The 23505-nt window shown below is 52.0% G+C and overlaps 1 protein-coding gene across 9 annotated transcripts in view; it reads left to right on the plus strand.

The window, feature by feature from the left end:
• The first annotated feature begins 5431 nt into the window (after positions 1-5431).
• Positions 5432-23505, plus strand: part of ARRB1 (arrestin beta 1) — a 96783-nt gene continuing 78709 nt past the window's right edge. For all 9 annotated transcript variants that reach the window (XM_078340240.1, XM_035265420.3, XM_035265431.3 and 6 more), the window contains exon 1: positions 5432-5564. In XM_078340240.1, the coding sequence (XP_078196366.1) occupies positions 5545-5564 (20 nt within the window). In that variant the 5' untranslated portion in view covers positions 5432-5544. The remainder of the gene's footprint in view (positions 5565-23505) is intronic.

The following is a 23505-nucleotide window of genomic DNA, read 5'->3' on the forward strand; positions in this document are numbered from 1 at the left end:
GTGGTACAATCATAGCTCGTGGCAGCCTCAAACTCTTGGGCTAAAGGGATCCTCCTTCCGCTGTCTCTCTAGTAGTTAAGACTACAGGCACACACCACCAAACCCAGCTAATTTTTCATTTTTTATTTTTTGCAGAGATGGGTCTCACTATGTTGTCCAGGCTGGTCTCAAACTCCTGGGCTCCAGCAATCCTCCTGCCTCAGCCTCCCAAAGTGCTGGGATTATGGCATCAGCCACCACACCCAGAAACCCCTTTCTCATTTTTTAATAAGAAATGATTGTGAGGCTGGGCGCGGTGGCTCATGCCTATAATCCCAGCACTTTGGGAGGATGAGGCGGGTGGATCACGAGGTCAAGAGATCGAGACCATCCTGGTCAACATGGTGAAACCCCATCTCTACAAAAAATACAAAAAATTAGCTGGGCATGGTGGTGCGTGTCTGTAGTCCCAGCTACTCAGGAGGCTGAGGGAGGAGAATTGCCTGAACCCAGGAGGCGGAGGTTGCAGTGAGCTGAGATTGCACCATTGCACTCCAGCCTGGGTAACAAGAGTGAAACTCCGTCTCAAAAAAAAAAAAAAAAAGATTGTGGGTGGTAAATTTCAGGCATGTGACTAGCCCTAGTTGGAACACAGTTGGAGATAACCATCTCCTACGAGCCTCAGCTATACAATCCATCTGCTTTTGAACAGAATCACTCTGTTGCTCAGATGGAGGATGTAAGACAAATGGGTTGACACGAAGAATGGAGCCCTCTCAACTGTGACTTCCCTTGGAGAAATACATGGAGAGTTGGAACAGAAGGACCCTCACCCAAACCTCTGAGTCATCCTGGATCCTCCATTATCCACAGACAGTCCCTCAGTAGCTGCTGGTGGCTCCACTTCCAAATATATCCTGAACCCAGCCAGGTGTGATGGCTCATACCTGTAATCCCAGTATTTTGAGTGGGAGGCTGAGGCAAAAGGACTGCTTTAGGCCAGGAGTTCGAGACCAGCGTGAATAACGTGGCAAAAACCCATCTCTACTAAAAATACAAAAATTAGCCTGGCGTGGTGCTGCGCACCTGTAATCCCAGCTACCTCATGAAGCTGAGGCACTAGAATCGCTGGAATCGCTGGAGGTTGCAGTGAGCCAAGATTGTGAGACTCTATCTCAAAACAACAACAACAACAACAACAAAACTGCTTCCCAAATATATCCTGAAACCCTTTTACTTCCTTCATTTCTGTAGCCACCACTCTTGCCCCAAACCTCAGGCTGACAATTGTAATAATGGGATGCCATGCCTCTGCTCTTGTCCCATACCAAGTCACCTCCATCCAACAGCCAGAGTGACCTTTAAAAATGTATAGCAGAACCAGGCACAGTGGCTCATGCCTGTAATCCCAGCACTTTGGGAGGCTGAGGTGGGCAGATCACAAGATCAGGAGATTGGGACCATCCTAACCAACACAGTGAAATCTCATCTCTTAAAAAAATAAAAATAATAAAAGGCCAGTGCAGTGGCTCACGTCTATAATCCCAGCACTTTGGGAGGCTGAGGAGGGTGGATCACGAGGTCAAGAGATCGAGACAATCCTGGTCAACAAGGTGAAACCCCATCTCTACTAAAAATGCAAAAATTAGCTGGGCATGGTGTCGTGCGCCTGTAGTCCCAGCTACTCGGGAGGCTGAGGCAGGAGAATTGCTTGAACCCAGGAGGCAGAGGTTGCAGTGAACCAAGATCGCGCCACTGCACTCCAGCCTGGGTAACAAGAGTGAAACTCCGTGTCAAAAAAAAAAAAAATTTTTTTTAAATAAAAATGAAAATAATAAAAATAAATAAAAAATTTAAAAAATCTAAAGCACCCCCTCTACAAGTCCTGTGTGACCCCGACCCTGCTGCCTCACCTGCACCACCCCTTCCCTGTTCACCAACACCAGGAGCACTGTCCTTGTTCCTGCGCCTCTGCAGTTGCCGTTCCTTCTGCCGGGGCAGCTCCTTCCCTGACCATCCCCTCACATCGCTGATTCCTTTTCTGCAGGTCTCAGCTCAAAGCTCACCTCCTTGGAGGGCTTTTTTCTTAGCCTACTTGCCCCTGTCACCCTGTTTTGTTATTGTTTTATTTTCTTGATGACACTTGTTACTGGCTGAGATTATATTGTGGATATACAAAGAGTTCTCCTCAACATTATCACTTTTACATTTCATTATTATTATTATTTTGAGATGGAGTCTGGCTCTGTCCCCCAGGCTGGAGTGCAGTGGCACAATCTCGGCTCACTGCAACCTCCACTTCCTGGTTCAAGTGATTCTCCTGCCTCAACCTCCCAAGTTGCTAAGAGTACAGGTGCCTGCCACCAAGCCTGGCTAAATTTTTTTTTTTTTTTTGCATTTTTAGGAGAGATGGGGTTTCACCATGTTGGCCAGGCTGGTCTTGAAATCCTGAATTTAACTAATCTGCCTGCCTCAGCCTACCAGCGTGCTAGGATTATAGGTATGCGCCACTATGTCCAGCCATTTTATTAATTTTGATTACACCAGGAATACATAGGTATATTTTTCATAGATCCCAGCAGGTAAAGCAAAATTGTCATCTTGATTCTTCTTCTGCCATCCTTGCTCCTTCACTGGAATTTGAAGTAAATTAAATCATAGTTTCTACTTTGATTTCTACACCAGCTTCCCTTTGGGAGAAAGCCAGAGGATAGGAGGTCAGAGGCAAGGCCCAGAGGAGGCTATGGATTTGGGCATGTGACTTAATTTCTCTGAATATCAGTTTGCTCATTTATAAAAAAGGGAAAAGAGGGCCAGACATAGCCATTACAGGCTTATGCCTGTAATCCAGCACTTTGGGAGGCCGAAGTGGGAGGGTCGCCTGAGACCAGGAGTTTGATACCAGCCTGGGCCACATAGTGAGACCCCATGTCTACGAAAACTAATTTAAAAACTAGCTTGGTGTAGCGGGGCACATCTGTAATTCCAGCTACTTGGAAGACCAAGGCTGGAGGATAGCTTAAGGTGAGGAGTTGGAGCCTACAGTGGCATGATCATAGCTCATTTCAGCCTAAGTGACAGTGAGACCGCAACAGGGGGGGAATAAAAAGAAAGAAAAAGGGCAAAGAGCACTTATGTCATAGACTTGTATCAAGTAGCAGCACAGCCCCACCTCATGGAGTTTACAGGCCAGTGGGGATGTCCAGTATTTGGAATCCTGCATGTTGACTCCACAGTCTACCAGTCTGTTCAGTGTCCCTAAATGTCAGAGCCCTGCTTCGCAAGCAGTGAGAAGGGAGGGGTTACCTGAAACCACCTGATGCATCTTTCTGAACTGTTTCTTTTGCTCGGAAGTAATTAAAAACATCATTTTTACAGTAAAACAAATACAAATATTTAGTGGAATGAAGAATTTGCATTGAGTTTTAAAATTTAGGGCCAGGCACGTTGGCTCATGCCTGTAATCCCAGCACTTTGCACGGCCAAGGTGGGCGGATCACCTGAAGTCAGGAGTTCAAGACCAGCCTAGCCAAAATGGTAAAACCCTGTCTCAACAAAAATACAAAAATTAGCTGGGCATGATGAAGGGTGTCTGCCTCCCCAGTAGGGGAGGCTGAGGCAAGAGAATCATTTGAACCCCAGAGGTGGAGGTTGCAGTGAGCCGAGATCATGGCATTGCACTCCAGCCTGGGTGGCAGAGCGAGACTCCGTCTCAAAAATAAAATAAAATAAAATAAAAATAAATAAATTTAGATGTTTTGGGCATCAGCATGGGGAGATCCATTGGAGATCATCTGGTTTGGTCAAACCTATTTTATCAGTGGGGAAACTGATGTGAAGCCTGGCGGGACCTGGCCTCGCTATCCTGGTTAGGGACTTCCTGTCATCAAGGAAGAGTCTGGTCTGCTCCTTTCCAGTTCTCTGACCCCTGCAGAAACAACAGGTGGCTTCCTCTTCTTTCCCTGTCGGGGTGACGGTGAAGCCCAGAGGCCAAGACTGGGAGGAGGGTTCATCCATATTCTCTAGCTCTTAACACTGCCCAGAGGTGGGCCACCCTGCCTACCCATCAGCCTCCCCCTGCCCCTCTGCCAAATCTGGACGTAATTATAGTAATTATGCTGCATATAAACAGTATAGGTAACTGCTTCTGGACATAATTACAGGAGATGTTTGCATACCGACAACAGCATCAGAGTAAATGATAGCTTCCTTTTCCCTTAATACTCAGATATCAGGGACCTATTAGGGCTAATTAGCCAAATCTCAGTAGTGAGGGTGTAGGAAAAACCTTACAATTTCCCACTACCTGCAAAGCAGGAAGGCACCTCAGACAAAGCAGGGTCCCAGCCAAGATTTCACAGGACATCAAGAAGCCTGCAGAGGAGTGAGCTAACATCTGCTGGGCACCTACTGTATGCAGGTACTCAGGGGAGGTCAGCAAACACAAGCGAGTTCTTTCAACCTATGAACAATTCTGCAGGCTGATATTAGTGTATCCTCACTTTACAGGTCTGGACATGGGTTCTCAGAAGCTTGGTGTACAGGGTCACCCGCAGCAGGCCACGGCGCTGGGCATGGACGCTTTCCACCGTGCTACCCAGCGGGAGCAGCAGGCCAGCTCTGCTTTCTTCCTTTCTCGCCTCTTCTCACTTCTCGAAGCTTCCTCTTTCCGGGTGGCCTCCTGCAGCCCCTGCTAACCTCTGGTCTCTGCTCAATTCCCCAGCGTCAAGGCCGTCTACTGCCCCCTCCACCCCTTCTTCCTGTCCCCTAGGGTGGTTCGGTGTTACCTCTCCAGATGAAGGGGGTGGGGTTGGGTGAGGTGGGATGGGATAGGGAAGGGTGGAGCACAGGGCAAAGGCCTTGCCAGACATCCTGGGGTCTTCTGCTAAGCTAGGGGAGGCAGGGAGCTCGGCCTCGGGGTCGCCAAACCCTCGGGTTCCAATCACCCGCACACACAAAGGCTGCCCCGGCATGCGCGGGAGAGCGCGCTCGCACCCACGGCCGTGCGCACACACGCACAATTGCACAAAGACGTGCACACTCCTCCATCCACACCAATACACTCCCTAACAGGGCTCGCACACAGCCGTGAGCCATCACGTACACCAAACCACCACCACACACACACACACACACGCACACACACACACAGGCTCACACACACACGCGCGCGCGCGCACACACACACACACACACACAGGCTCACACACGGACGCACACCCGGGGGGACACCCCCAAACGCGAACCTTGGGGCCCTGACGCGTCCAGCCGCACTGCCCTGGCTCGCTGGGCGGTGCGCGCACACGCAGACTCGCACACACAGACACACACGCACACACCCCGCGTGGTTCCACGCCCCTGGCAGCGGCCCGGGCTCTGCGCGGCTCCGCGCGGCAGGCGGCGGGCGGGGACCGGGGGCGGGAACGGCGGCAGCGGCGGCGGCCGGGAGAACGGAGGAGGCGGAGCAGGGAGCCGGGAGCGGGCTGGCCCGCGCTCCTCCTGCTGGCCGGGGATTTTCCAGCCTGGGCGCTGACGCCACGGACCTCTCTGCGACCGTCGCGGACCATGGGCGACAAAGGGACACGGTGAGTGCAGGGTGGCCGCCGGGCGCGGGGCGCGTGGGGGCGACCTCGGCGAGGGCATGGGCGGGGGCTCCGATTGCGTCCTGGTTCTACGTTCAGGGCCACCCTGGGATCACGTACCGGTTCTCCTCCACCCGAGGTCTCCTGTGTGGTCTCCGGCAGGGCCGTGGGCGGTGGAGACTAAAGGGCAAGGGCTGGGCCGCCCCATGTGGGCCGCGGCTCCTGGCCCGGACACACTCGCAGCTCGCTGACACCCAGCACTGGCCAGCAGGCGCAGAGACGCACGGAGGCAGACTGACACACAATACACGCACGGACCCACTAACCCGTGGCACATGCATGCTGGTGCACACACTGGCAGCCGCTGGCACACGCTCATCACGCAGTGGCACACCGTCACACACGCCTCAGTCAACACTTTCTTGCTGACAGCCTTGTTGGCATGCACAGGTCACACTCCAACACACACCAGTTCTAACACACCCTAGTGCTGGTATACACGTGTGGGCATACACTGATATGCACACTGTCACCTGCACTCGCTGTAGCAAACACCCTTGCTGGCACACATATCACTCTCACTGGCACACACACTTGTGCTGCTGGCAGGTCTCACCACAGCGGAGCGCAAAGCCACACCAACACTGACCCCCACAGACACAATCAGACTGATGCCTGCAAAGACTGGCACCCTACAGGCACAAGCTGCCAGCTCCGAGGCCCGCTGACACACATGCTCCAGGCCCCACATGGCCAGAAGTGGAAATACACACATCACACAGGGTAGAGCACTCCCCACCACCCCCAGCCTTGGGAAAACAGATCCCATCCCATCCAGATCCCATCCATACCCTCTGCTCCCTTTTCTCTGACCTCCTGAGGAGTGGCTGGCCAGGAGCTCTTTTGAACCTAGGGCTGGGAGAGCCCCTCTGTTCTCCTGAAACCTGGCCTGAAAGACTCAGAAAGAGGCAGTCTATGCCTCTGAAAGGGGAAACTGGGATAAAAGGGGAAGAGGCTAGAGCAGGGCAGCCCCTGGGGGCAGCCCTTCAGATAGGACCAGCACTCCTCAGGGGCTCAGCATTGTCACCCAGTTTTCCCCGTTGCCCTCCCTATCCACTAAGTCTGCACATAGCCTCTCCCTGGGGTCCCCGTCTTACCCCCTTTCCATCCCTCTTTCTCATTGTTTTCTGTCTTCCTCCCCTCCTATCCTTGTGTCCACCTTCTCCCTCCTCCCTTCCCTCCCCTCTCCTTGTTTCCATTTATTTATTGAGCTCTTGCTGTATACTAGGCATATTGTGGGGGATCAAAGATGTGCAAGGCCCCTTCCTCCCCTGAAGGAACTAACAAACTAGAGAGACCACCCCAGAGGGCACCACCTTTCAGGGCCACTGCCATCTAAGGCTCTCTCTCAACAGCATGAGAAAGGGCTTCCAGAGATTATTTCCATTTTCTAGAGGAAGAAACTAAGTCTCCGAAGCAACTCAAGCTCTTAATGTTTAGAAACTACTTTCCAACCATCCTCCTGACAGCTCTTCCAGGAGGTTAATTTTCCTTTTCCTGTTTTCTAGCAGAGGAACCAGAGGGTTAGAGTTGTCATGTGATTTGCTTAAGGTCAAGATGGGTTAGAGGCAGGGCAGAGGCTGGAGTCCACTTGGTCATGTCTCTGTGGATGGCCCTAGGGCACTGCCAGGCCCCTCATGTGCCAGGGAGGGGTGCTCTGCTCTGTGCTGGAGGCCCAGGCCTTTGAGGGAGACTGCAGAAGATCATGGTGTCTCTGAATGCACCTCGATGGCTAGTCCCCATTGCAGCTGGCTGGCCAGCACTGTTACCTAGGCCTCTGTCCGCAGGAGGAAGATGTGTGACTCCCTCCCCAGCCGCATCCATCTGCCCCGAAATTAAGACTCTCTTGACCCATGAGGTCGGGCTTTTCTTCCTGCAGGGCATGGCAGGGAGTCTGAGCCATTCTCCCCTCCCGTGTCCTTCCTGGGCTGCCTTGTGATCAGGGTGACTCAGCCTCTCTTGGGTCTCTCTGTATCTCCCTGTGACTTGGGGGGATAAGTGTCATTGCTGTCCTGCTGACATGGATTGTCAGAAAGATGAGGACACCATGGGCTTCCAGGCACCTGCTGGAGACCCTGTCTCCGAGGCCAGGGTATTTTCCATGACTCCCCCTGCCCTGTCTTGAACCCACTGGTGGACCTTTGGGACATTGGGCAATTGCCTTTGCCTTTCCAGACCTTAGTTTCCCATTTGTAAGTTGAAGCTATATCAATACTTCCATTTTAGGGCTCCCCTTGTATACTTACTGACTTTGCTGGGCAGGGATAGAGGCACTGCCTGAAGCCTAGAGCCAAGGCCTGGCTAAACCCACCTGATGGTGGCCCTGACCTCCCCCTCAGACTCTCCTGCAGTCCTATGAGGACTTTCTTTCCCTTTTCAGACAGTTTGCCAAGTAATTTGGAAGAGAAGGGCAAAATCAGGAATGGGCTGTACCCTGTTTTTTTTTTTGTAAGCCATGAGATTCTACTTTATCTATGACTAAGAAAAGGAATCTGCAGATATCTAAAACTGAACATCAGGAACTATCGAATCCATCCCTCCATCTGGAATTGCACCCCCATATGAAAGTGATAATGAAAATTTTCATTTAGTTATTTATTTTTTTTAAAGACAAGGTTTCACCATGTTAGTCAGGCTGGTCTTGAACTCTTGACCTCAGGTGATCCACCCACCTTGGCCTCCAGAGTGCTTGGATTACAGGCATGAGCCACCACGCCCCGCCAATAATGAAAATTAATCAGAAACTGTCACTGCCTTCTAGGAACTCCCAGGGCCAAGGGGAAATAGGTGTTAAATACCTGGGCAGGGCTGCAAATGGTAGCTCACTCCCGTAATCCCAGCACTTTGGGAGGCTGAGGTGGGCAGATTGCTTGAGCTCAGGAATTCAAGACCAGCCTGGGCAACATGGTGAAATCTTGTCTCTGCAAAACATACAAAAATCAGCTGATGATGATGGCGCACACCTGTAGTCCTAGCTACTCAGGAGGCTGAAGTGGGAGGATCACTTGAGCCCTGGAGGTCAAGGCTGCAGTGAGCCATGATCACTGCACCCTGGTGCAGCCTGAGAGAGTGAAAAAATAAAAACAAAATATCTGGACAGGGTTAGTTACAGGGTAGGAGTATGATGGTTGCTGTAAGGTGCTCTGGGAACAATCTTGTATTCATTCAACAAATGTTGAGTACCTTCTGAGTGCCCAGGGCCTGGGGATTCAGAGAGGAGAGTCTACACTGTCCTCCAGGGATTTAGAGCAGAGCAGGTGGTTAGAAAGCAGGATGACATGCGTTGTGGGAGGCTAAAGGAGAAGTCCCCAACCCAGGCCCAGGCAGGGAGCATGGCCAAGGAAGCCTTCCTGGAAAGGAGGTTGTGTTAGAACTACTGAGCTTCATCCGAAAGGATGAGGAGGCCAAGGGGGTGGGATTGGGAATGACATTCCTGGCCGAGGTTGCACAATCTGCAATGGCTCGGAGGCAGGAAGCAAGGTGTGCAGCCCAGGGCCTGGATGGGGATGACAGTGAGCCTTAAGAGGTAAACACAGGCCGGTCACCAGCAGCCTGGGAATGTCAGGCTAAGGAGATAGCATTTTCTCCTGAAGTAGATGGTGATTCAGAGAAGAGTATGAGGCAGCAGAGGGATGCAAGCAGATGCTTTCATTTCAAAGAGATGTCTTTGGCAGCGCCAAGGGGGATGGATGGGAAGAGCAGGCCTGGAAGCAGGGAGACCAGTGAGGAGGCTGGGGAGAAACCTGAGAACTGAGACTGCGAGCTCTGAACTTAGGCTGCAGAGAGGATAGAGCTGAGAAATATGAATATGAATAAGGAGGTGGAGTCCATCAATCTTGCTGGTCGATTGGCCCTTTGCCAGGTGTCTGGTGTGTGTTAGAATTACACACATAAGCCGGGCACGGTGGCTCAAGCCTGTAATCCCAGCACTTTGGGAGGCCGAGGCAGGTGGATCAAGAGGTCAAGAGATCGAGACCATCCTGGTCAACATGGTGAAACCTCATCTCTACTAAAAATCCAAAAAATAAAATTAGCTGGGCATGGTGGCGCGTGCCTGTAATCCCGGCTACTCAGGAGGCTGAGGCAGGAGAATTGCCTGAACCAGGAGGTGGAGGTTGAGGTGAGCCGAGATCGCGCCATTGCACTCCAGCCTGGGTAACAAGAGCGAAACTCCGTCTCAAAAAAAAAATTACACACATAATCTCAATGAATTCAACTGTAATCTGGTAATGTGGGGATTGTCGTTCCCATTTTGTAGATGAGGAAACAGACTAGGAGAGAGTATTTGTCCACTGCCATTCAGCCAGCAGAGGCTTAAGAACTCAGGCCCACAAAGCCCTCTCTGCTACTTGACACTTTGCCCAAGTGAGGGGGCCTTGTCTGGCTCACAGTTGGCCTCCCTGGCAGCTCCCAGCCTCAGGTTGTGCTTTGCTGTTCCCACTAACTCAACAGACAACATGAAGGATCAGATTTAGACAACAAGAGGGACTTCCTGAGAGGCAATGGAAGGGAGTGGAATTTCCTTTCCTGCATATGTTTATGAATTCTTCTTTTTTCAGAGAAAGGAGGGTGATGGGGACATGTAACCACCAGCTCTCTGTGAACTTTGGCTGTCATTTCTCTTGGTGGTTAAGCCCTGTGTGACCCATCTTGTATGGAACATGGGGAAGTCCTGTGGCTTTGGCCAGGCCTGCTCGTGGGGCTGCTGGGAGTGGTGCGTCAAGCCTGGCTCACTGTCTCTGATCCCTGATTCCAAGCCAGCCTCTGGGCTTCAGACTTCTCCAGCTTTCTTTCCCCCAAGTTTGGGTCTCCTTGCCTGAGGCTTATGCCTCCTGTTGGCATGAGTCCAGAGGCCCGGAGGTGTGGGCTTGCCACTTCCAGGGCTTCTGACACTTTGGGGTGGTGGCAGTAGAGGAGCAGGCTGGGAGTCAGCACACCACAAGTGAGGTCCTGCCTCCACCTGGCCATCCTCTGCTGTTGCCAGAGTGCCTGTGCCAACCATCTGGCTGAGGCCTGCAGGGCTGGGAGCAGCTTGGTGGGGGAACCAGGGCAGTCTGTTATAGGCTGGACATGGGGGGCTTCTGTGTAGATGGGTCTGGATCCTGGGGTAGGGATCAGGGTGCGAGGCAGGGCTTTGGAAGTGTAGATGAATAACATTGCGTAGGGAGGACGTATAACAGTATGAAGAGATGGTTAGGGACAGCCAGGGCCTTTGAGAGCACCAGTGCCTGGGCAGGAGAGAAGAGGGAGGAAACTGAGGGAAGACCATGTTCTTGGAGCCAAAGAAGCAGGGACAGACCCACAGAGGCTGAGCTGGAGCAAGACCCCTCAGATTCAGCCAGAAGACAGTAGCTGGTGGCATGGGGTTTTGGTGGAGTGGAGAGGGCAAAGCTAGGCTATAGGGTCAGAGGAGAGCAGGAGAAGACCCTGCTTTTCTACATGGCCTGGAGCAAGGCTGGAGTCTCTTGGAGGAAGGGCATGGGGCCCTGGGCTGGGGTCAGTATGATGGTGGGCAGTGAAGACTGTGGGTATGGGAACTGAGGGTTCTATCTCATCCACCCCCTCCTTCTGCCTTATGTCCAGAGGCAAAAGACCACTGCCCTGTGCTGTCCTTTCAGGCTCAGGCTGAGGGGTTGTGAAGTTTAAGCTGGTCTTGGGGAAGACAGGCAATGTGCTGGCTCCAGAAAGAAGGTGCATCTGACTCAGGTGGGGGACTTGGAGGAAGGCTTCCTGGAGGAGGTGACCCCTGAGCTGGGTGCTGGAATATGAGAAAGATCTAGACAGAAGGAAGAGCCTGGGCCAAGGTGTAGATACTGGGTGCAGCAGGTGTGGGAGTGTGAGCAGTGAGGCTGTGGAGGAAGGGGAGCCCTGGCCAGCAGGCCTTGGATGCCAGAGTGGATGGTTTCAAGGTACTTGCTTATTCATTCATACCTCAGGCTGAGTGAGCTCCCCAGCTGGTAAGCTCCTTGTGGTTCAGGGCTATTTCTGTTTCCCATTTGATGCTTCCTTACCCACTGCTGGGTCTGCTTTCCCAGGAGATGCCTGGCAGAGGTTTGCTGAACTGGACTGAACTTTTTCTTCCTTTCTTGCCTCTGCTATTGGCCCAGGAACTCCCTAAGTGCTGAAATTAGGCCTTTCCCATTAGTGAAAGGCCCTAAGATTGAAAGCTATATTTCCCACACAGGCAAAGTTCTCAGGAGAGAGGGGTGGATTCCTGACTCCTCCATCAGATTGGAAGGTCCTGAGGGACAGGGATATACCACCCTTATTAGCATGGGGCGCCTGAGCAGGAGGCCACCTGATTGGCCTCTGCAAGTGGGAGCCATGTCTTCCTCCTCAGACTAGAGGCTTCTGAAGGAGGATGCCTCTCCCATCACAATGGGAGTTCCTGAGGCTGGGGCCTTGTCTCCCACGTGAGCCCTGGGATTAGAACAGGTATCACCTCAGACGGTCCCTGGGCACCCTGCATCCTTACCTCCCATGTACAGGATGGGTCCTGTCCCAGGGGTGGCTTGAATCCTAGTAGGGAGTTGGAGAACAGAGGGGGTTGGCAGGATGGGGTGGCTGCTTTTGAGAGAGTAACAAAGAACTCTCTTGTCCCAGCCCCCTCCCGCCTTCCCTAAGGGGCCCTGGTAGGGTCATCTCTCTGGAGACGCGCCTCCTCCTTCCTGGGACTGGCCCCATCTTTAGTCCCACTCCAGAAGAACTGCTTGTTCCTTCTCAGGAGACCTGGTGCCAGATGAGGCCTCTGGGAGTTGGACCAGACAGGTCCCCAGAGTTCTGTGTGACTAAGGTCACTGCAGGAACTGAACAGCTTTTCCTCTGCCTGGAGCTGGGTGGCACCTGGCTGAGGCCACAGTTGAACTTCCATCTCCCTGCACCTGCAGAGGGATCTGCTGGTCTGAAGGGCCTCCAGCAATGGGGGCACAATGACTGACGTCAGGTCAGCGGGAGGCAGGATGCAATGTCTGAACCATTCAGTGTGGTCCTGGATGAGGCAGGAGGTCCGTTTCATGCTGGCCCTGGGCCTGTAGCCCACAACCAGCTCACTTAATCCTTGTGTAGACACACTCTTCCCTCAGCCTTGCAGAGGTTTGTTAAACTGAACTGAACTGAACTGAACTCCTTCTTCCCTTCTTCCTTCATCACACTGGGGGCTCCTGAGGTTGGGGCCTTGTCTCCTGAGTGAGCCCTGGGATTAGAACAGGTACCATCTCAGATGGTTCCTGGGCACCCTCCCTTCTGCCTTCCCATGTGCAGGATGGGTCCGTCCCAGGGGTGGTTTGAGTCAGAGGGGGTTGGTTTAGTGGGTTGGAGAACAGAGGGTTGGAGGACAGAGGGCAAGCAAATCTCTGCCAGGCTATTTCCCTCTTCACCCTTGCCCCTGCCTGGTGCAATGGGCATGGACAGGTTTTGGCATAGGGCCAGGGAAGGAGTAGGGAGTAGACTGCTGGGGCTCACCATCTCAGAAGGGTCCCAGAGGTTTGCTCTATTGTTTACTTATTGCTGTGTGACCTTGGGCATGACACACACCCTTTCTGGGTCCTACTGTCCCTGTGAAGTCAAATCATGTGAGAGGCCCTTCTGCTAGCAGGTCCGGGAGTGGCTTTTCTTCTGGGCGGCCAAAGTGGAAGATTGAGCAACTCAGGCCTCTGCCACAGATCAGTGGGACTGAGACCACCAGGGAGTGTGTGCGGGGTGGGGATGGGTGTTGGGTGCTGAGGGCCAGGAAGGAATTGGCTACTGCTCGAAAGGGTGGTGCTGTCTCCCATGGGGTCAGGTCCTTGAACAGCAGCCGTCCTCACCTCCAGGGACATAAAGCATCTGTAACAGGTCCAGGTCGGTGGCTCAGGCCTGTAATCCCAGCACTTTGGGAGGCCAAAGGGCGGATCACTTGAGGTCAGGAGTTTGAGACCAGCCTGGCCAACATGGCGAAACCCCATTTTTACTAAAAATACAAAAAATAGCCAGGCGTGGTAGCATGTGCCTGTATTTTTAGCTGCTTGGTAGGGTGAGGCACGAGAATCACTTGAACCCAGGAGGTGAAAGTGAGCCGAGACTGTGCCACTGCACTCCAGCCTGGGTGACAGAATGAGACTGTCTCAAAAAATAAATAAAATAAAATATGGTTAAAAAAATTAAAAATAGGCTGGGCATGGTGGCTGACTCCTGTAATCCCAGCACTTTGGGAGGCCAAGGCGGATGGATCATGAGGTCAGGAGATCGAGACCATCCTGGCCAAGATGGTGAAACCCCGTCTCTACTTAAAAAAAAAAAAATTAGCCGGGGGTGGGTGGTGGTGTGCGCCTGTAGTCCCAGCTGCTCAGGAGGCTGAGGCAGGGGAATCACTTGAACCCAGGTGGTGGAGGATGCTGTGAGCTGAGATTGTGCCACTGCACTACAGCCTGGGCAACAGAGTAAGACTTGGTCTCAAAAAAAAAATTAAAAATTAAAAATAAACAGAATCTGTAGTAACCAGTAGGCCTTTTGCTCAGGCTATTTGCTCCTCGTGAACGCCCTTCCCTCTCTTCCTTTTAAGACACAACTCAGGAGCCCTTCCCCCAAAAAGCCTTCTCTGCTGCTCCTCTGGCCTCCTGCAGCCCCCTTGGTGATCTGATTAGCATGGATTATTAGCAGATTAGCATAGAGTGTAGGCTGTTGGAAGAACCAGATTTCCTAGTTTCCAATCCCAGCTCTGGCACTTACCAGCTGGGTGGCTTCCCTGATTACCTAACCCTTTCGCTGCTGTGGCTCCTTTATCTGTAAAATGGGATAGTAGGTGGTCATGAGGATTGCGTTAAAATTAAGTCAGATAAAGCAAAGAAAGTCCTCTTGCAAGGTCAGTGTTATGTGGCTGTTATGCTTATATGACCTTTCACCAGGCTTGCCTCCCTCACCCAGCTGTGAGCTTCCCCAGGGAAGGGCCCTGTTTAATTCATTTTTTGAGTCTCCTAAGGCCCCAGTACAAGTCTATATTATGGTTGGCTTTCAGTATCCAATTGCTGACTTAACCACATACAACACCTTTCCCATCCTGCAAGGCCTGGGTCACGTACATGCACCTCTTCCTCTGGGAAGCCCTCACTGATTCCCAGTACTTTGTGACCTTCTTGTAATCTCTCTCTGTCAGCACTCCCTCCTCCCTCCCTGCGTAGGTCCTTGTAATTTGCTCACTCGTGATGTCCTCTTGTGAGGTCAAGAACTTTTCAAGAGCACTTGGCCTGGATCTGCTTGTCTCCAGCACCTGTGCAGACCTGGCATGCCACTGAGGGCCATCAATATTTGTTCAGCCAAGGCGTTTCACTGGGAGGAGATATTCTGGGGCTGGGGGGGAGGTGGGGAACAGTGTGGTTGGTGAGACCATAGGACATCATTGTTGATTTCAAAATATCTCAAAAGTAGCCCAGAGCCATAGGAATTAGATTATTCTTTGCAACGTAAAGCGCAGAGGTTACTGGATGTCCAGCTTTACCTTGTTGGGAGAATGTATTTTCTAAAAACCAGAGCTATCTGGCAAGGGGATTGGTGGCTCATTCCTCCCTCTGGGACTTTGTTTCTGCTGCTCCTGCCATCTCGAATACCATCTTAGCTCTGTCTGCTTGTTCCAATCCTACTTCTTAAATGGGTGCCCCAGCCGTGGAGCTATTCTCTCCTGGGCTCCAGAGGGCATGCTGCATTCTTCGTCCTCATCCTCAGTCATGTACTGAGCCTTTTCCTGGTGTGGGCAGTGACATGGAAGAGTAGGGAGTCCCTCCTTAGGCTGGACATCTGGGTCTGGCTGCAGTCCCTCCAGTGTGGTTTGACCTGGCCTGAGGAGGGGACCTTGGTTTCCGATGACCCACCAGTGATCAAGGAGCTCTTTATGCAGCTGGACAGCCTCCCTTGGCTGGCAGAGCACAGAGATCCCCATCGGCTCCCCACTGGGCAAGTACTCAGAACCCACCTAATTACTGGGGACAGAATTCTGGGCACTGCATCTAGCAGGCTGCGGTCATAATCAGCTAATTAAACCACCCAAGCATTGTTCCTTGGCCCAGAGCAGAGGGAAGAGGGGCGGGGTGGTGAGGCTGGGAAGAGATGTAACAGGGAGGCTCAGAGATGAGTCTGCAGAGCAGGGCTGGGAGAGGGAAGCAGGAAGTGCAGAGGGAGGGTGAGGAGCAGGGAGAGGGACAGGCAGATGGCCAAAGGTCCCATCTGGGGAGAGCACCCAAGTGGGGTGAGTGGAGGGGAGGAGCTCTGGCCTGGGAGACAGGGATCCCACTTCTTCACTGTCCCGGTGCTGCCATGGGCAAGCTGCTTCTCCTGATTGGGCCTCAGTTTCTCCATGTGTCAAGCAGGAAGTAGGAGAGGCTTTGGCCAGAGGCTCCCTAGGACGCTTTCCTTCTCTAGTTAGGAGGGCAGAGGACACGAGCTGCAGCGTGGTTCTGTGCAGGACAGCTTGGCCTCTGGCAGCCCTGCCTTCTGGAAGTGACAGAGAGTGTAGGAGTCTGATCCAGGAGGGGAAGACAGTTGGGAGCAGCAACTTGCAGATGTCCTCCCCAAGCATGTCCCACCCTTGAGCCTTGGTCCTGTCTTCGGGACTGTCCTGTGGTTCCCAAACTAGTCCTTGGGGAGGAACTCTTTAAGGCCCAGAGCTCCCTCCCCAGAGCTGAGCAGTGTCATTTCCATCTGTGCAGGAATTTCCCAAGTAGCATCCTCAGAGTGTGTGGAGGAGGGGCTCCCAGAGCTAGAGCCAGGAGGTTTGGAGTTGGGAGTTCAGAGTCAGACAGACTCTGCTCTACCGCTCACTTGCTGGCTCCATGGCCTTTAGCTTGGATCTTAAGCTCTCTGGCCTCAGTTTTCTCCTTTGGGAAACAGGTATAATAATATTAATGGGGTTGCTGTGGGCAGAGAGGATAAGGCTTCATAAAAAGTCATTGTTGGCTGGGTGTGGTGGCTCATGCCTATAATCCCAGCACTTTGGGAGGCTTAGTGGGCAGATGATCCGAGGTCAGGAGTTCGAGATCAGCCTGGGCAACATGGTGAAACTTCGCCTCTACTAAAAATACAAAAATTAGCCAGGTGTAGTAGCACACACCTGTAGTCACAGCTACTAGGGAGGCTGAGGTGGGAGGATTACTTGGACCCGGGAGATAGAGGTTGCAGTAAGCTGAGCTCTTACCACTGTACTCCAGCCTGGGTGACAGAGTGAGACTCCGTCTCAAAAAAGAAAAGAAAAAAGCCATTGTAATTCAAGATCAAGAGTGGATCTCAGCTCCTTCCCTCTCCCATGTCCCCTCCCTCCTCTTTCATCCCTCTTTTCCATGGTCTAGGGCTGTGCACACAGCTGAGTGCATGGGGGTGGGGGCTGTGCCAGCCAGAGGAGAAACTCTAAGGAGGGCAGGAAGGGAAGTGAGATTGCCCAGGGCCAGCAGCAGCAGTGTGGTGCTAGGAGGAAGTGGGGAGAGATTGGGGAGCAGGAAGCTGGGGGCGGTTGTGGAGGGAAGTCCCTTGGCATTCTGGCCCCAGGCTCCTCTTTCTTAACCCTCACCCCTGTGCAGAGCGCTGAGCCTGACTTTCTGCCAAGGGAGCCAGCAGGCCACTGTTTCACACACTCAGAAAACAACAGCCTTCCTGGTTCCCAACCCCGAGTAGGAGGTGCCTGCTTGGAGCTCAGGCATTTGGAAAGCAGTGCCTGCTACAGGGTCTGCCAGGTCTGGAGGAGGCAGCAAAAGAGAAGAAAGACCCCCTAGCCCCCACAGCTTCTCCTGGCAGTGCGGGCTGAGACATGCCGGGGCCTCTGACTCCAAGGCAGCTGGTTACGTAACTGAGCATGCCTCCCTGCTCCTTTCCTCCAGGTCTCCCCAGAGGGGCGTTGGAGGAAGTGCTGCTTTGCTCAGAATTGCTGGGCCCAGAAGGTCGTGGGGAGCACCCCCTGCTTTGGATAGTGGTAGTGCCACCCACACCCTGTAGGTTGGTGAGCCGTGTGTGCTTCCTCAGTGCAGGCCTCTGGGGTTGGCTCTGACGACTGTCCCCTCCAACCCTCCTGGGAGCAGAGCTGCAAAAGGGAGAAGCCTCATTAGAGGAAACAGGCCACATCCTGAGATAATTTGACTGCAAACTGCCCCCAGAGGGCAACTGGCCTCTCTGTAGCCAGAGGAACAAATAGCTAGCATTTCACAGTTTGTTCCATTCAATTCCACAAACATTTCTCCCTCCATGCAAGGCATCTCCTGAAGTGAAGCACTGGCCGGGCCTGTCCCAGTGGTGTGTCTCTCTCTGGGGAAGGTGATTATGGAGCAGCTGTGCTCTGTCTCCCACCTGAGACTGCCCTTTCTCTGAGGTTGGGGTCCTGGCCTTCCCAGGTTCTGGGTGGCAAGGAACCTCAAGACATGGAACACTAACTCCCTGGACCTCGGGCTAGGGGTTTTCAGGGTACCTTATATTTTTTCTGCTAGGCCACCGCTGCCCTCCTGAGGAGGTTCCAAGGAACAAAGCTTTCTCTCTGTGCCACACTCAGGCCCTGTGCTGGGCACCTGAAATACGACGAGGACCCAGACAAGTCTTTGCTCTTATGCTGCTCAGATGTATTGGGAGAGAGGAAATCGATGATCACAACAACTGCCAGAAGAGGGGTAGTAGGGGCCGGGTGTGGTGGCTCATGCCTACAATCCTGGCACTTTGGGAGGCAGAGGTGGCAGGATCACGAGGTCAGGAGTTCGAGACCATCCTGGCTAACATGGTGAAACCCTGTCTCTGCTAAAAACAAAAAATTAGCTGGGTGTGGTGGCACGCACCTGTAATCCCAGCTACTCAGGAGGCTGAGGCAGGAGAATTGCTTGAACCCGGGAGGCGGAGGTTGCAGTGAGCCGAGATTGCACCACTGCACTCCAGCATGGATGACAGAGTGAGACTCTTGTCTCAAAAAAAAAAAAAAAGAAAAAAATAAAAGAGGGGTAGTGGGAATCTGTTTATAGCAAGGCCAGAGGTTGAGTATCAGAGGCAGCTCCCCAGAAGGAGGGACCCTGGAGCAGGTTGGAAAGCGCATTCCTTTCGGCCAGAGGTAATACTCTTCCTGGTGGTATCTCTGTGACTTGTGTTTTCAACCAGGACTGACTTCCTTCAGCAGAGACTTGAGAAACCTACCATGTGCTGGCACAGTGTCAGGCACTGGCTTCATCTGCTGTAAGGAGTGTCTTGGGAATGCAGACCGCTTGAGAAAAAAAAAAAACAAAACTAGCGTGAAAAGTGAAAGTTCTGTCCCATGGCATCACAGTGAGTGTTTTGACCTGGAGAAAGAAAAGGTGGTGAGCATATCAGGAGACACTGGGCTCAGCAAATCTGCATTGGAAATCAGGGTGTACTGTGCTGAAGGTCTGGAGAGCAAAGCTTCCTCCAGCCCAGGAGACACTGCAGAGGTCTGATGGCTGCTCCCAGAGGAGCCCATGGATATGAGACAGTTGGGAAACTATGTCTTAGGAGAAACAGCTCCAGGTTTTGGGGCTAGCAGCTAGGGGACTTGTGCGCTAGTGTCTTTAGATTGGAGGGCTATCTTTGCACACACTGAGGCCACGTGGAATGGTGGAGAGAGGCAGCAGGCTGGGGTTCTCACCTCCCCTCTACCAGTAATTGCATGTCTGTTGGAAAGTTTTCCAGCTTCTGGGGATAATGTGTTCATCCTTTCTCTGTTACAGCTGTGCTAATGAAAGCACCCAGCACATTAGCAGGGCTCATCACTGGTTGATTTTATGATGGGGTCTGTATCGCCCCATCTAGGTACTGGGTACTGTATAGACCTCTAGGTACTGGGAGGAACCTAGAGACATTTTAAAACTTGAAAAGGAGATTTTTTTTTTTTTGCAACAGATTTTTTTTGATATTCTTAAAATGACAAAAAGATGATTACACACCATAATCAAGTGGTTAATACGCATCGTGGTTTCTCCCAGCGCTGACTGTTCGGCAGCAGCGATTCAGTATGCATACTTGAAACAATCCAGCCGCCTCTGATGTTCACCATTTGCAGAGTAAACTTTGTAGTAGGAAGAACTTTCAAAGAACCACGACCTGGCCCTACACTGAGCCCTGACCCAGCGCACAGACAGACCTGGTTGCTCTGGCCTGACTTCCATTTGAGTGCAGAGCTGGATGGGAGTGGGCCGAGCTCCCTGGAGAAGAGAAACCCATTCCTTCCCATGCGCAGCCCCAGTTCAGGGGATCCAAACTGAATGGTGATAGAGACACGTCTCCCAAAGTACTGTTCTCCTCGTTTTACGGCCACTGGCTCCAATCAAGCCCCATGCCTGGACGGGACCATTACATCGCCTTCGAGCTGCTCTCTTTCTGCTCAGTCCCAACCCTCCAAGTCATCCTCTGATTCTGAAATTCATATCTGGCCATATCCTTCCCAGCCTAAAACCTGATTTATTGCTCCCCATCTCCTACAGGAAAGTCTCCATTCTTTAGGTGGCACTGGAGGCCTTTCAGGATCTGTCCCTAGTGTTCCTTCCACGCTCCTTCCCCAGCTGTCCCCCCCACACTGCTAACAACCTGGCTGCACTGACTTTTTTGGATCTTCCTCAACAGTCTTTGTACTTTTCACACCTCTGTGCTTTTGCTCAAGCCAATCTCTTTAGCTGGAATGCCCTTCTTTTTCCAGTGAACGCTTCCTTATATTTTCAGGTTGAACTTAAAGACATTTCAGGCCAGGCATGGTGACTCACGCCTGTAATCCCAGCAGTTTGGGAGTCTGAGGCAGGCAGATCACCTGAGGTTGAGAGTTCGAGACCAGCCTAACCAACATGGAGAAACCCCATCTCTACTAAAACTACAAAATTAGCCGAGTGTGCTGGCACATGCCTGTAATCTTGCTACTCGGGAGGCTGAGGCAAGAGAATCACTTGAACCCAGGAGGTGGAGGTTGAGGTGAGCCAAGATGGCACCATTGCACTCCAGCCTTGGCAATAAGAGCGTCTCCAAAAAAAAAAAGAAAAGAAAAGAAAAGAAAAAGACATTTCAATGAAGCTCTAGACATGAAGCCCTCCCTTGACTCTGCTCCCTGCCCAGGCAGAGTGAATGGCCTCTTCTTGGCTCCCTTAGCACCATGCAGGCTTCTGGGATGGCACTTTATATTGTCAATGACTGCTGACATGTCAGTTCCCTCTTTGATCAAGGGTATCTTTTATCTCTTGGACTCCCAGCTCCTGATTGGGGCCTGGCACAGTGTGGGGCCAGACTTGGGTGGGAGAATGAGTCAGGGAAGATATTCACTGGAGGAAGTGAGCCCTGAGCTGCTGACTTAAAGAAGCAGCATCCTTTCCCTCTTCTCACTTCCTTTCTGGTCCTGGTGCTGAAGGAAAACAATTAAAAGTTTTTTTTTTTTCCTTTTCTTTTCTTGTTTGAGATAGGGTCTTGCTGTGTCATCCAGACTGGAGTGCTGTGGCACGATCATAGCTCACTGCAGGCTTGATGATCTTTTGTGGAGGTGTGGTCTCACTGTGTTGCCCAGGCTTGTGTCAAACTCCTGGGCTCAAGTGATCCTTCTGCCTCAGCCGCCCATAGTGTTAGGATTATAGGTGTGAGCCAACACGCCTGGTCTGAAACTGACTGAAAAGGGAAATGTATAACTTTTGAATTGGGGGATGGAATCTCCTAGTCTGGAGATAAGTAAATAAGGCCTAGATCTCCCTCTCTCCCTTTACACATTTCCTGAATACGTAGATCATGCCAGACACTGGAGCTACAAAAATGAATTAACTTAAACATGTCTATCTTTTTCTATCTCCATAATGTGCACACTGGAAACTGCCCTTTCCTTTCTTTGTTTCATTGGGTCAATTTTAAATCTTGGCATGTCACTTGTAGCTCTGACTCTGGGCACATTGTGCCACCTTTGAGCCCTAGTTTTCTTATGCATACCACAGAGGTGATAATATTCCCCCCATAAGTTGGTGGTGGGTCATGTGTCTGAGGGGCTGAAAAGGTGCCTTTGACAGTGGTTTCTCATTGAGTGGTAGGTACCCTTTGACTGGAAGCTTCTTGAGGGCAGTGTCTATGTCCAGTAGATCAATGTATCCTTAGTGCCCAGCCCAGGACCAGGCATGAAGTACATGAGGGTCATCAGCCATCCTGATTTTCCTGGGACAGTCTCAGTCCTGCATCTCAGGAAACCCCTCAGCTCATTCCTGGGCAAATCAGGACTGTGGGTCGCCCTACAGCACCTTCTCATAAAGATTTGTAGAATAGGTATATCCAGGAATTAAGCATTAGTGAAGGACAGAGGTGGAACTTGGACAGGCCAGGGCAAGCACTAGGTGGCTGCCTTGGGCACTGAGAGGAGTCAGCAGAAGGGTCTGGAAGGCCCAGCACTCAGACAATGGGAGGTGGGGATGGGGCCATCTGCGGCTTGGCAGGGTGTGGGGAGGACATCAGGCTCTGAGTCTGTAAGGTGATTGTTTTCTTTCTTTTTTTTTTTTTTGAGACGGAGTCTTGCTCTGTCACCCAGGCTGGAGTGCAGTGGCACAATCTTGGCTCACTGCAACCTCCGTCTCTGGGGTTCAAGCGATCCTTCTGCCTCAGCCTCCCAAGTAGCTAGGACTATAGGCGCAGGCCACCATGCCTGGCTAATTTTTGTATTTTTAGTAGAGACAGGGTTTCACCTTATTGGTCAGGCTTGTCTCGAACTCCTGACCTCGTGATCTACCTGCCTTGGCCTCCCAAAGTGTCAGGATTACAGGCATGAGCCACTGTGCCTGGCTGGTGATAGCTTTCAAACAGGTTTCAAGCTCCCAAGGGCCATGTGCTCTTCCTCAGACACATCTAGAGAGGGCATGGTTGCTTCTCACTTTTATGATTCTATTAATATATTGAGCCCTCAGTTGCTCTTTCGCCTTGGTAGCTGGAGGCCTCTCCCTCCCCAGCCCACTGAGTGTCAGCATGCCTGCCTGCTGCCTTCTAAGCTGTCTATACCAGACTGAGATGAGACAGGGCAGAGGCATGGTCTGGGAGATGGGAGAACAGGGCTGCAGGCCCAGAAACAGAGTGAGCCTTCGTTTCTCACAGGCTGTCTGTGAGTTGTCACATATGGAAAGCCCCTGGGCATGTTTAGTACTAGTAGGTGCACAGTATGTCTCATTTTTTGTCCCCATCTATAAAAAGGGGACAATAAAGCTTGTCTTGCACATACCTCCAGGGCTGTTGCATGGGCCAAATGGGATGTGGATGTGGGAACATTTGGTAAACTTTTTCATACCCTACAAGTGTTTGGAGATGGGGTTTTTAATAGGGCTGTCCTTGCCAGCCCAGGGTTCCAGCCCAGGCATGGAAGGCTCCTCTCGGGGATGTGCCCCAGGATCACAAAGAAATCTGGTGGTGCTGCCCTTGGGAGCAGCAGATCCCTGCAGATCCTGGACTCAGCTGAGCTCTGTTTTTTTTTTTTTTTCGAGTCAGGGACAGGGTCTGGCTCTGTTGTCCAGCCCAGAATACAGTAGTATGATCACAGCTCACTGTAGCCTTGACTTCCTGGGCTCAAACAATCCTTCTTCCTCAGCCTCCTGAGTAGCTGGGACCAGAGACATGCGCCACCATACCAGGCTAATTTTTAAATTTTTTGTACAGAGGGGGTTTTGCTACTTTGCCCAGGCTGATCTTGAACTTCTGGACTCAAGCAATCCTCCCCCCTCAGCCTTCCCCAAAGTGCTGGGATTACAGGTGTGAGCTACCACTCCCAGCCAAGATCTGCTTCTTCTGAAACCATGGCAAGAGAAAGACAGACAGACTTGGACTTTCTGCAGGGAGGGTTGAGTAGCTGCGGGACTCCAAACAAGAAGAAGGAATGTCTTCCAGAGCCTCATCTGTCTGTTGGGCTGGAGGCAGGGCCTTTGTGAAGGCGGGTGGTGCTCAGATC

This window comes from Callithrix jacchus, chromosome 10 (assembly GCF_049354715.1).
Source record: "Callithrix jacchus isolate 240 chromosome 10, calJac240_pri, whole genome shotgun sequence".
NCBI classification, from domain to species: Eukaryota; Metazoa; Chordata; class Mammalia; order Primates; family Cebidae; genus Callithrix; species Callithrix jacchus.